The 13997-nt window shown below is 50.9% G+C and overlaps 1 protein-coding gene across 4 annotated transcripts in view; it reads left to right on the top strand.

The window, feature by feature from the left end:
• Positions 1–13997, top strand: part of RDH13 (retinol dehydrogenase 13) — a 38129-nt gene that overhangs the window by 23969 nt on the left and 163 nt on the right. For 2 of the 4 annotated variants that reach the window (XM_008962250.5, XM_008962249.4), the window contains one exon: positions 1273–2369. In XM_008962250.5, coding sequence (XP_008960498.1) covers positions 1273–1508 — 236 coding nt within the window. In that variant the 3' untranslated portion in view covers positions 1509–2369. The other 2 variants (XR_008622204.2, XR_008622203.2) reach the window with 2 other exon arrangements.

The raw sequence follows: 13997 nt of genomic DNA, 5'->3' as shown, positions 1-13997 counted from the left end.
ATCTTAACTTGGCGAGACTAATAGCCACGCCTGTAATCCCAGCACTTTGGGAGGCTGTGGTGGGCGGATTACCTCAGGTCAGGAGTTCGAGACCAGCCTGGCCACCGTGGTGAAACCCCGTCTCTACTAAAAATACAAAAATTAGCCAGGTGTGGTGGTGTGCACCTGAAGTCCCAGCTACTCAGGAGGCTGAGACAGGAGAATCGCTTGAACCCGGGAGGTAGAGGTTGCAGTGAGCCGAGATCGCACCACTGCACTCCAGCCTGGTGACAGAGCAAGACACCAGGTTTCAATAAATTAAATGTCTTTTTTTTTTTTTTGAGACGGAGTTTTGCTCTTGTCACCCAGGCTGGAGTGCAGTGGCACAATCTTGGCTCACTCCAACCTCTGCCTCCTCGGTTCAAGTGATTCTCCTGTCTCAGCCTCCCAAAGTAGCTGAGATTGCAGGCGCCCACCACCACACCCAGCTAAGTTTTTATTTTTAGTTGAGACAGGGTTTCACACGTTGGCCAGGCTGGTCTTGAACTCCTGACCTCAGGTGATCCACCTGCCTAGGTGATCCACCTGCCTCAGCCTCCCAAAGTGCTGGGATTACAGGCGTGAGTCACCACACCCAGCCCCCTTTTTTTTTTTGAGACGAAGTCTTGCTATTGTCACCCAGGCTGGAGTGCAATGGTGTGATCTTAGCTCACTGCAACCTCCGCCTCCCAGGTTCAAGGGATTCTCCTGCCCCCAGCCTCCCGAGCAGCTGGGATTACAGGCACCCGCCACCACACCCAGTTAATTTTTGTATTTTTAGTAGAAATGGGGTTTCACCATGTTGGCCAGGTTGGTCTGGAACTCCCGACCCTAGGTGATCCGCCCACCTCGGCCTCCCGAAGTGCTGGGATTACAGGCCTGAGCCACCTCGCCTGGCCAAAAAAAAAATCCTTAACCTGAGGCTGGTGCCAGGTGCATTTAATAAGATGTTATTTAAGGAGAAATGGGGTAGGGTGAGGACTGGGACTGACCAGGAGGAAGAGAGCTTCCATTTTCCTGGACAAAGCCAGGAAGGCTCCTTGGGGGAGGCAGCTTTTGGTCTGATCCCTGGTCTGGTGGGATTTGCCTGGGCAGTGCCAGGGAAGGGAACTGCAGATGGAGGCAGCCAAGGGGAAAGGGCTAGAGGAGGGCTCTGTGGGACTCCAGGGACCCGGAGCTCCCTGACCGGGGAGTGGGGCTTCCTTCCTTCTCTCTGAGCGAGTGTGGACTAAATGCCCTGTGGGCTGATTGCAGGACCCATCTTCTGGCTGCTGGTCAAGAGCCCCGAGCTGGCTGCCCAGCCCAGCACATACCTGGCCGTGGCGGAGGAACTGGCGGATGTTTCCGGAAAGTACTTCGATGGACTCAAACAGAAGGCCCCGGCCCCCGAGGCTGAGGATGAGGAGGTGGCCCAGAGGCTTTGGGCTGAAAGTGCCCGCCTGGTGGGCTTAGAGGCTCCCTCTGTGAGGGAGCAGCCCCTCCCCAGATAACCTCTGGAGCAGATTTGAAAGCCAGGATGGCGCCTCCAGACCGAGGACAGCTGTCCGCCATGCCCGCAGCTTCCTGGCACTACCTGAGCCGGGAGAACCAGGACTGGCGGCCGCCATGCCCGCAGTAGGTTCTAGGGGGCGGTGCTGGCCGCAGTGGACTGGCCTGCAGGTGAGCACTGCCCCGGGCTCTGGCTGGTTCAGCCTGCTCTGCTGCCAGCAGGGGAGAGGGGCCATCTGATGCTTCCCCTGGGAATCTAAACTGGGAATGGCCAAGGAGGAAGGAGCTCCGTGCACTTGCAGGCCACGTCAGGAGAGCCAGCGGTGCCTGTCGGGGAGGGTTCCAAGGTGCTCCGTGAAGAGCATGGGCAAGTTGTCTGACACTTGGTGGATTCTTGGGTCCCTGTGGGACCTTGTACGTCAGGAGAGCCAGCGGTGCCTGTCGGGGAGGGTTCCAAGGTGCTCCGTGAAGAGCATGGGCAAGTTGTCTGACACTTGGTGGATTCTTGGGTCCCTGTGGGACCTTGTGCATGCATGGTCCTCTCTGAGCCTTGGTTTCTTCAGCAGTGAGATGCTCAGAATAACTGCTGTCTCCCGCGATGGTGTGGTGCGGCGAGCTGTTGTCTGGCTATGGCATGGCTGTGCCAGGGGTGTTGGCTTCCTGTGCCAGAGCCCAGCCAGAGAGCAGGTGCAGGTGTCATCCCGAGTTCAGGCTCTGCACGGCATGGAGTGGGAACCCCACCAGCTGCTGCTACAGGACCTGGGATTGCCTGGGACTCCCACCTTCCTATCAATTCTCATGGTAGTCCAAACTGCAGACTCTCAAACTTGCTCATTTAAAAGAAAAAAAAAGAAGAAAATGTACCCGAGTCGTAGATTTTATTTTTCCTCTGTGCATGGGTGAATGCCCATGAGCTGAACAAAGGCAACTCATGGCTTTATTCCTTTTAGGAAACAAGGCATCAGTTTATCACCAGGGCAACAGGCCATGCAAAAGTTCAGACTTGGCCGGGCGCGGTGGATCACGAGGTCAGGAGATCGAGACCATCCTGGCTAACACAATGAAACCCCGTTTCTACTAAAAAAATACAAAAAATTAGCTAGGCATGGTGGCGGGCGCCTGTAGTCCCAGCTACTCGGGAGGCTGAGGCAGGAGAATGGTGTGAACCCGGGAGGCGGAGCTTGCAGTGAGCCGAGATCACGCCACTGCACTCCAGCCTGGGTGACAGAGCGAGATTCCGTCTCAAACAAAAAAAAGAGTTCCGACTTTTTAGAGATGAAAGCCCCTTTCACCTGTTTCACAGGCAGTAACCGTTTAAGTCCGGGCATCTTACAAGACTGCTGTTAGAAACTGGATAGACATCAGGGTGAGATGAAGGGGCTCTTAGCTTAGGTGCAGAACCGAAGGAGGCACCGAAAAGCTCAGTAATCGAGATAGAAAACATGTTTTCATATTTGAGATACTGGGGAGGCCAGGGATGCTACTCAATATCCCACAGTACACAGAACAGCCACCTAGTCTCGCTCTGTTGCCCAGGCTGGAGTGCAATGGCATGATCTCAGCTCACTGCAACCTGTGTCTCCCATGTTCAAGCGATTCTCATGCCTCAGCCTCCCGAGTAGCTGGGATTACAGGCGCCCACCACCACACCTGGCTAATTAAAGACAGGGTATCACCATGTTGGCCAGGCTGATCTTGAACTCCTGACCTCAGGTGATCCACCCGTCTTGGCCTCCCAAAGTGCTGGGATTATAGGTGTGAGCCAGTGCACCCAGCCCTTTTTGCTTTTTAGAGACAAGGTCTTACTGTGTTGCCAGGGCTGTAGTGCAGTGCCGTCACAGCTCACTACAACCTCGACCTGTGATGCTCCTGCCTCAGCCTCCTGAGTATCTGGGACTACAGGTGCACGCCACCACACTTAGCTAATTATTTGTAGAGGTGGGGTCTTGCTATGTTGCCCAGGCTGGTCTCAAACTTCTGGGCTCAAGTGACCCTTCCGCCATGGCCTCCCAAATTGTTGGGATTACAGGCATGAGCCACCGTACCTGGCCTTAGTTTTCTTTCCGATGCCACACCAAATGGCTAGAGGGTGTGTTTGGGATGACCTGAGTCTGGTAGGCAACTTCCAGTGGACCCCACAGTGCGACCACCTCCCTTTGAGTGTGGGGGAGATGTAGCGACTGGCTTCTAGCAGTAGGATAGGGCAGAGGTGACGGTAGGTTAGTCTTGTGGTTAGGTTACAAAACTGACCTCTGTGATGGTAGCGTCCCTCTTGTCAGCCCTCTCGTCTTGCCCTCTCGCTGGCTGGCGGTGATGGAGCCGGCTGCCATGGTGAGCCGCCCTGTGGAGAAGCCAGGGAGGAATGGAGACAATCTGGAGAAACAGAATCACACCAACAACCACGTGCGTGAGCTTGCTGTGTGCTCTTGCTTGGGAGCAAGTTACAGGTTCAGCCCAAGAGGAGTGGACCACTCCAGGGTGTGAATACCAGGAGGGGGAATTGGAAGACTACCCTAAGCATGCCGACTGGAGACTGTGTGTGTAGTAGGTATTTCTTACTGGGAGATCACGGAAAAGCAAGTTTGAGAAACACTCCCATCAGATGGGTGGGCCGAGGATAACCTCAAAGCCTTTGGTTCTCTGAATAGGTGGTAGGACTCACCCAGGCACTCTTTCCTTTTTTAAATTGTGGTAAAAAGTACATAACAGTGGCCAGGCGTGATGGTGCACGCCTGTAATCCCAGCTACTAGGGAGGCTGAGGCAGAAGAACTGCTTGAACCAAGGGGGCACCGCTCCTGGCTGTAACATGTTTTCAACATCCCCCCTCTTCGGTGGCACAGGGGCTGGCCCCATATACATGTGTGATGGCAACTGACAGGGTCCCTGATAACACCGGAGTGCTCCAGAAACACCCCATTGCCTGGGACGGAGGATGTTATGTGGCCCTCCTAGGGTTTGAGTTTGATAAATGAGCAAAGGAAGTGGTTTTTAGTAGAAAGCCAGCTTTCCTTTTTTTTTTTTTTTTCCCAGCCAGCAAACCCCAAACAGGAACCTATGGTTGGTGATGGATGTGCGTTCAGAAAGCAGGGACGGAGGGGGAGTCAGAGGTGAGGGGGGTCATCAGCCATAGCTGTCCGCTGCATCACCCCCTCGCTATCTCCAGAAAGTGTTCTGGGCTTTTCCTGTTGTGCAGTGTGGAAATGCCCCATCTTCATTCATATCGAGGAAAGTCAAAGGACAAACTAAAGCCGGCAGCGTCTTTCTGGCTTCCTAGTCAGGCTGTTCGGTAACGGAGTGTCACCCTGATTTCCAGCCCCGCAGCACACACAGTGAGACCCTGCCTGGCGTGATTCAGAGGCAACATATTTCCCAAGGTGGCTGTGAAGGAACCAGGGGGATAAACACAGCCCATGAACCGCAAGCCAGAGGACAGGTCCAGCTGGCTGCTGCGGAGTCATCACGGCGTGTCGCGTCTGAGCACTTCTCCAAAGCACCCAAGTGGCACCCGGGGCGACATTTACATCATCTTGAGTACAGTTCTCTCAAGGAAAAAGCAAGCCCAGCATCTTCTGCCATGGCAACCCTGGCTTGGAGCCTCATAAGAGAGAAGGCCCTAAGAATACCATTTTCTTGCTCTAAGTTGCTCTTACGGGAAAGAAGTGATAATATTCTTCCTAAACGCCATCATTCGTGCATCCTTCCCACCTACATGTGTCACCGGATCATTCTCCGCCTGGGCGGGGCCGTCCTGTGCACTGCACAATGCTGAGCAGTGTCCTTGGCTTCGACCGACCAGATGCCAGGAGCACCCCGATTTCTGCCATCGGGTGATTGACTTCACTGTTGCATTTGATTTTTTATGTATCTTTTAAAAAGGACCCAATAGGGCCAGGCACAGTGGCTCATACTTGTAATCCCAGCACTTTGGGAGGCTGAGGTCGGTGGATTGCTTGAGCCCAGGAGGAGTTCAAGACCAGCCTGGGCAACATAGTGAAACCCCCCAACTCTACAAAAAACAAATGTTTTATTTCTATTTTTATTTATTTTAGATGGAGTTTCACTCTTGTTGCCCAGGCTGGAGTGCAGTGGCGCAATCTCGGCTCCCGGGTTCAAGCGATTCTCCTGCCTCAGCCTCCTGAGTATCTGGGATTACAGGCATGTGCCACCACACCCAGCTAATTTTGTATTTTTAGTAGAGATGGCGTTTCTCCATGTTGGTCAGGCTGGTCTCAAACTCCCGACCTCAGGTGATCTGCCTGCCTCGGCCTCCCAGAGTGTTGGGATTACAGACGTGAGCCACCACGCCCAGCCGGGTTTATAGTTTTATAACCCTTATGACAAATCTCATAGTATTCTGCAGGGATAAGCATGAAACCACTTGTTCAATAAGTGCAAACAAAAACGCCAACAATTCTTAAGACATTTCTAATCTTATTTTACCAATAATTTTAAAGCCAGCTTATGTATTAAAGATTTATAACCACTGTTATTAACGTTTAAAATTCTATGCAGCTTAAAGCATTTATAATGGATAAAACTGCCAATACTGAGTGCCTGACATAATATCTGAAAGGTGGCAGGCATTCAACCATGGCCACTGAATGAGAGATGTAGGGAAGATGATGGCAGGGAGGTTTTTAGATATCAACACCCTGATAGTCCTCATTTTAACCACCTGTAAGTGCACATACAAGTCAACGGCACTGGCCGGGCGCGGTGGCTCATGCCTGTATTCCCAGCACTTTGGGAGGCCAAATCACAAGGTCAGCAGATCGAGACCATCCTGGCTAACACGGTGAAACCCTGTCTGTACTAAAAATACAAAAAATCAACTAGGCATGGTGGCGCGCACCTGTAGTCCCAGCTACTCAGGAGGCTGAGGCAGGAGAATCGCTGGAACCTGGGAGGCGGAGGTTGCGGTGAGCCGAGATCGCGCCACTGCACTCCAGCCTCGGCGACAGAGCGAGACTCCGTCTCAAAAAACAAAAAAACAAAAAACAGTCAATGGCATTAAATATAAATACATTTACAGTGTTGTGTAACCATCACCCACTATGGATACCCCAGACTTTCTCATCATCTTCAACCTAAGCTCTCCCTATTAAATAGTAACTCCCCACTTTTCCCAGGCCTTGGCAACCACCATTCTAATCCCTGTCTCTATGAATTTGACTCCTCTCGATACCTCAGATAAGCGGCACAATGCAGTATTTATCTGTCAAGTCCGGAATATTTCCTTTAGCATAATGTCTTCAAGGTCCATCACGTTGTAGCATGTATCTGAATTTATTCTTTTATAATATTTTTTATTTTTTGGAGACAGAATCTCGCTCTTGTCACCCAGGCTGGAGTGCAATGGCGCGATCTCGGCTCACCGCAACTTCCGCGTCCCAGGTTCAAGCCATTCTCCTGTCTCAGCCTCCGGAGTAGCTGGGACTACAGGTGCCTGCCGCCATGCCCGGCTATTTTTTTTTTTTTTGTATTTTTTTGGGGTTTTACTGTGTTGCCCAGGCTGGTCTTGAACTCCTGAGCTCAGGCAATCTGCCTGCCTCAGCCTCCCAAAGTACTAGGATTACAGGCATGGGCCACCACGCCCGGCCTTATTTTTATTTTTGAGACAGTCTCACTCTGCCGCCCAGGCTGGAGTGCAGTGGTGCGATCTCGGCTTACCGCAATCTCCGCCTCCCAGGTTCAAGCGATTCTCATGCCTCCGTCTCCCAAGTAGCTGGGATTACAGGTGTGCGCCACCATGCCCAGCTAATTTAACGCCCAGCTAATTTTTGTATTTTTAGTAGAGATGGGGTTTCACCATGTTAACCAGGCTGGTCTCGGACTCCTGACCTCAGGTGATCCACCCGCCTCGGCCTCCCAAAGTGCTGGGATTACAGGCGTGAGCCACTGTGCCTGGCTGATTTTTATTCTTTTAGTTAAGGCTGGTTGATATTACCTTGTGTGTATATACCACATGTTGTTTATCCATTGTTGTTGATGGACATGTGGGTGGTTTCACCTTTTGGCTATTGTGAATAAAGCTGCTATGAACACTGTGTACAAATATGTTAGAGACCCTGTTTTCAGTTCTTTTAGGTGTGTACCCCGAAGTGGAATTGCTGGATTTTATGGCAATCCCACGTTTAACTTCTGGAGGAGCTGCTGGAACTGTTTTCCACAGCAGGAACGCCATGTTACGTCCCTGCCAGCAATGCACGCGCAGTCCAATTTCTCTGCATACTCACCAATATCTGCTATTTTACATTAAAAAAAATTATAGCTGGTCGGGTGCAGTGGCTCATGCCTGTAATCCCAGCACTTTGGGAGACCGAGGCAGGTGGATCAACTGAGGTCAGGAGTTCAAGACCAGCCTAGCCAACACAGTGAAACCCCATCTCTACTAAAAATACAAAAATTAGCCTGGTGTGGTACATACCTATAATCCCAGCCACTTGGGAGGCTGAGGCAGGAGAATCGCTTGAATCTGGGAGGTGGAGGTTGTAGTGGGCCGAGATGGCGCCACTGCACTCCAGCCTGGGCAAAAAGAGTGAGACTTTGTCTCAAAAGAAAAAAAAAAAAAAAAAATACAGCCATTCCAGAAGGTGTGAAGTCATATCTCACTGTGGTTTTGATGCGTATTTTCCTAGTGACATCAGGGAGTTTATGGGAGCACGGGAACACAGACCAGGCCCCAGCAGGCGGACAAACGGTGCAACGCCAGGCTGGCCAGAGGAGATAAGCGTGGCTCCTTGGAGCTTGTGTGCAAGTCACTGTACTGAGGAGCCGGCTACGGCTCGATGAGTCTCAATTAGGAAAGGCCAGGGCTGGTGGAGGAAGGGAGGAGAGCATTCTTCATCCTCATCACATCCTGAGCCTGTGCCCCAGGCTCCCACCACTTCCCTCCCTGGCCACAGAGCTCAGGACAGGGCTGAGGAACCATGTCTCCATCCCCGACCGCCCTCTTCTGTCTTGGTGAGTCCTGAGGGTCGATCTGGGAAATGCTGAAGGACAGGCATGGACTGCCAGACAAAGGATTTTTAAGAAATTTGCATTGGTGATGAATTTCAGGACAAAAAGGAACCTGTAAGAGCCCCTTCATTTGTTGGGTGGGGAAACGGGGGGCCAGCGAGCTGGCATTTTGCATGAGTTATTCCAGTGTATTCATGGCTGGGTCAGGAAATGAACAGAGTATCCTAGCATTGGTCACAACTTTGTTCTACTACACTGCAGTTGCCCCTTTTTAAAAAAATGTGGGCCAGGCACGGTGGCTCACGCCTGTAATCTCAACCTTGGGAGGCTGAGGTGGGTGGATCACCTGAGGTCAGGAGTTCAAGACCAGCCTGGTCAACATGGTGAAACCCCATCTCTACAAAAATTAGCAGGGCGTGATGGCGGGTGCTTGTAATCCCAGCTACGCGGGAGGCTGAGGTGGGAGAATTGCTTGAAACTGGGAGGCAGAAGTTGCAGTGAGCTGAGGTCAGGCATTGCACTCCAGCCTGGGCAACAGAGAGAGCCTCCATCTCAAAAAAAAAAAAAAAAAAAAAAAAAAAGGCTGAGTGCCATGGCTTACACACTTTGGGAGGCCGAGGCGGGTGGGCCATCTGAGGTTGGGAGTTTGAGACCAGCCTGACCAACATGGAGAAACCCCATCTCTACTAAAAATACAAAATTAGCCGGGCGTGGTGGCACATGCCTGTAATCCCAGCTACTCTGGAGGCTAAGGCAGGAGAATCGCTTGAACCTGGGAGGCGGAGGTTGCAGTGAGCCAAGATCACACCATTGCACTCTGGCCTGGGCAACAAGAGCAAAACTCCGTCTCAAAAAAAAAAAAAAATTGTGGAATTGATGATATCTGGACTAGGTATGGATTTAATTTGTCAGTATCCCCTACAGTAGTGGAGTAAATAGTCTCCTGATGGATGGGTGGCAGGTCGAATGCATTTCTGCTGCCTGATCTTCACTTGTGCTGGGCATGTCGAATGCATTATTTCCTGATTTCTTCAGAATTTGACCACTAAAGGGACAGCATCTCCAAAAGGCTAAGCAGGAAGGAGATGGTTGCACTACTGGAGATGAGAGGGTTAACTGTGAATATAAACAACCTCTCATTCATTATCCATCCATGGATGTATTCTTTTTTTCTTTTTTTTCTTTTTGTTTGTTTTTTGAGATGGAATCTCGCTCAGTCGGTCGCTCAGGCTGGAGTGCAATGGCATGATCTCAGCTCACTGCAAACTCTGCCTCCCGGGTCCAAGTGATTCTCCTGCCTCAGCCTCCCGAGTAGTTGGGATTACAGCCATCTGCCACCAGGTCTAATTATTGTATTTTTAGTAGGGGCGGGGTTTCACCATGTTGGCCAGGCTGGTCTCGAGCTCCTTACTTCAGGTTCCACCTGCCTCGGCCTCCCAAAGTGCTGGGATTACAGGTGTGAGCCACCGCACCCAGCCTGTTTTAACTTTTATTTATTTAATTTGAGATAGGGCCTCACTTCTGTCACCCAGGCTGGAGGGCAGTGGCATGATCATGGCTCACTGCAGCCTCAACCTCCCAGGCTCAACCAATGCCTCCCCATCAGCCTCCTGAGTAGCTGGAACTACAGTTGCACACCATCATGCCTGGCTCATTTTTGTAATTTTTTTAGTTATGGGGGTCTCGCTATGTTGCCCAGGCTGGTCTCAAACTCCTGGGCTCAAGCGATCCACCCACCTCGGCCTCCCAAAGTGTTGGGGTTACAGGTGTGGCCTGTACAGGTTACTGCATCTGGCTTAATTGTTGCTTCAGTAGCTTTTGGGATACAAGTGGTTCTTGGTTACATGGATGAATTATATTCTGGTGAATTCTGAGATTTTAGTGCACCTGTCACCTGACTAGTGTACCTTGTACCTAATGTGTAGTTTTTCATCCCTACCCCACTTCTGCCCTTCCCTTCTGAGTCTCTGAAGTCCATTACATCACTCTGCATGCCTTTGCATACCCACAGCTTAGCTCTCACTTATAAGTGAGAATATACAGATTTTTGTTTTCCACTCCTGTATTACTTTACTTAGAATAATGCCTTCCAGTTCCATCCAAGTTGCTGCAAAAGACTTTTTTTTTTTTTTTTAAAGACGGAATCTCGCTCTCTCACCAAGGCTGGAGTGCAGTGGTGTGATCTCGGCTTACTGCAAACTCCACCTCCCGGGTTTAAGTGATTCTCCTGCCTCAGCCTCCCGAGTAGCTGGGACTACAGGCACCCGCCACCACGCCCGGCTAATTTTTGTATTTTTAGTAGAGATGGGGTTTCACCATGTTGGGCAGGACGGTCTTGATCTCTTGACCTCGTGATCCACCCACCTCGGCCTCCCAGAGTATTGGCATTACAGATGTGAGCCACTGTGCCTGGCCAAAAGACATTATTTCACTCCTTTTAATGGCTGAGTAGCATTCCACGCTCATTTACTTTTATTTATTTTTATTTTTTGACATGGAGTCTCACTCTGTTGCCCAGACTGGAGTGCAGTGGCATGACATTGGCTCACTGCAACCTCCACCTCCCAGGTTCAAGCAATTCTCCTGCCTCAGCCTCCCGAGTAGCTGGGATTACAGGCTCCTGCCACTACGCCCCGCTAATTTTTGTATTTTTAGCAGAGACAGGGTTTCACCATGTTGGTCAGGCTGGTCTCGAACTCCTGACTTCAGGTGATCCGCCCACCTTGGCCTCCCAAAATGGGATTACAGGTGTGAGCCACCGCGCCCAGCCGGTGAGAACATTTAAAATCTACTATCAGTGATATGCAAGTGTACAATATGTTGTTATTAACTACAGTCACCATGATGTGCAGTAGATCTCCAAGACATACTCCTCTTGTCCAACTGAAACTGTCCTCCTTTGACCGACATCTCCCCAAACCTTACCCCACCACCCCTGGTAACCACCACTGTGCTCTCTCTCCTGTAAGTTCCCAAGTCCACACTCTTTACCACTAATTGGCGCTGCTAGGGTTTGAATCTACTCCTGCCAGCTGCAGGACTGTGGATAAAATACTGTCTCACTAGCCTGATGTATAAGAGGGGACTGATGATGGTGGCTAACCCGTACGATTATGGCGACTTGGAGTCCATGCACAGCAGGCGCTCAGCACGGCGCCTGGAAGACTCCCAGCCATGGTACAGCGTCGCATGGAAACCTACAAAGAGGCTGAGGTGGGCTGTGATGCGGCAGGAGGGTGGGGACAGAGAAGCGGCCGGAGCTTGGGTTGGGGTGCAGAGGGAGCCTGGGGTGGACAAAGGGTGGCGGCTACGGGGGCGCTGGTGACAAGTTGTCACTCTCTGAGCTCAGAGTCAAGAGATGATCTGGGTTCACCCACTTCTTGCTATGTGAGCTACACAAGGTTGCTCGGCCTCTGCCCAGTTGCCTTATGTTTACAGTGGGAATGACAACTATCCCACCTTTGTGTGTGTGTGTGTGTGTGTGTGTGTGTGTGTGTGTGTGTAAGAATGAGGGTTACCAGATAAAACACTGGATGCCTGGTTAAACTGGAATTTCAGATAATTAGTACTTTTTTTTCTCTTCTTCTTTTTCTGAGACAGGGTCTTGCTCTGTTGTCAGTGTGGAGTGCAATGGGGCAATATCATTTTTTTTTCCCTCGAGATGGAGTCTTGCTCTGTTGCCCAGGCTGGAGTGTAGTGGCGTGATCTTGGCTCACTGCAACCTCCACCTCCCGGGTTCAAGCGATTCTCCTGACTCAGCCTCCCCAGTAGCTAGGATTACAGGCACGTGCCACCATGCCCAGCTAATTTCTTGTATTTTTAGTAGAGATGGTGTTTCACCATGTTGACCAGGCTGGTCTCGAACTCCTGACCTTGTGATCCGCCCACCCTAGCCTCCCAAAGTGCTGGGATTATAGGCATGAGCCACTGCACCCGGCCAGTGGTGCAATCTTACCTCACAGCAGACTTGACCTCCTGGGCTCAAGCAATTCCAGGAGGGGATCGCTTATGTACATGTATTTGTATACATATGTATATACACAGACACATGCATACATACATACGTATACATACATATACACGTGTATGTACACACATGTATATGCACATACACATGTATGTATAGATGTAGGTTTACATATATGCACCATATGTGTATATACATATAGTAATCAGATCAGGGTAAGTAGCACACCCATCTTCTCAAACATGCATCCTTTCTGTGTTGGGAACTTTCCCCATCCTCCTTCAGGCTATTTGAAATGATTATTATATATATTACATCCTATCATGTAATCATGGAATACTGATTCAACCAAATGTTGTAAATACCGGGAAACCCATGGCCAGCACATGCTGAGACGTCCTGACTTACACGCTGAGGCTCCATCCTGCTCCATCCTTGGAGCCCAATGCATCCCATTAGTGTGGGGTTTTATCGCATATATTACATAGACAATAAAATACAATAACATACAATATGCAATAGTATTTACAATGCTTGTCTATACAATTGCATACTATTGTAATGTACTTGGATATTATTTAATATTGGGAGACTGAAGGGAGGAAACGAAGGAACAGCAATGTCTCAGGTCCCATTCCTCACATCCACTGAGGAAGTCAATGGGCAATGTCTAACACGAACGAGCCCACCGCGTCTAACACGAACGAGCCCTCCGCATCCAACGCGCACGAGCCCTCCGCGTCCAACGCGCACGAGCCCACCGCGTCCAACGCGCACGAGCCCACCGCGTCCAACGCGCACGAGTCCACCGCGTCCAACGCGCACGAGTCCACCGTGTCTAACGCAACACGAACGAATCCACCGTGTCTAACACGAACGAGTCCACCGTGTCTAACACGAACGAGCCCACCGCGTCTAACACAACACGAACGAGTCCACCGCGTCTAACACGAACGAACCCTCCGCGTCTAACACGAACGAGCCCACCGTGTCTAACACGAACGAGCCCACCGCGTCTAACACAACACGAACGAGTCCACCGCGTCTAACACAACACGAACGAGCCCACCGCGTCTAATACAACACGAACGAGTCCACCGTGTCTAACACGAACGAGCCCACCGCGTCTAACACGAACGAACCCTCCGCGTCCAACGCGAACGAGCCCACCGTGTCTAACACGAACGAGTCCACAGATAGCAGTATGCCGCCACGCCTCGCCCTCCTCTCCCACCACCCCCAGCCATGGATCTGCTTTCTTCTCCATCTCCTATAGATTTACCTATTCTGGATATTTCATGTAAATGACCTCATAAACTATGTGGCTTTTTCTGACCGGTTTCTCTCACTTAAATTACATTCCTGTGTGTCTTTTGAAGAAATAATTAGGACAGAGTAAAGCATATGCATGCAAATGTCTTATCACTGCGCCCAGCAGGCAGGAATGTCCATAAAAGCGAGTCCTGGCATCTGGTCCCTTTCTTCTTTCCTCAGGGCTGTGTCTGGGGCGTGTGCCAGCGCAGAGTGGTGAGTCCTTCCCCAGACCCCTTCCCTCCTGCGGGA

The sequence above is a fragment of the Pan paniscus genome, chromosome 20, assembly GCF_029289425.2.
Source record: "Pan paniscus chromosome 20, NHGRI_mPanPan1-v2.0_pri, whole genome shotgun sequence".
Taxonomy (NCBI): Eukaryota; Metazoa; Chordata; class Mammalia; order Primates; family Hominidae; genus Pan; species Pan paniscus.
The sequence above is the reverse complement of the archived record's forward strand: the minus strand, read 5'-3'. Positions and strand labels throughout refer to the sequence as shown.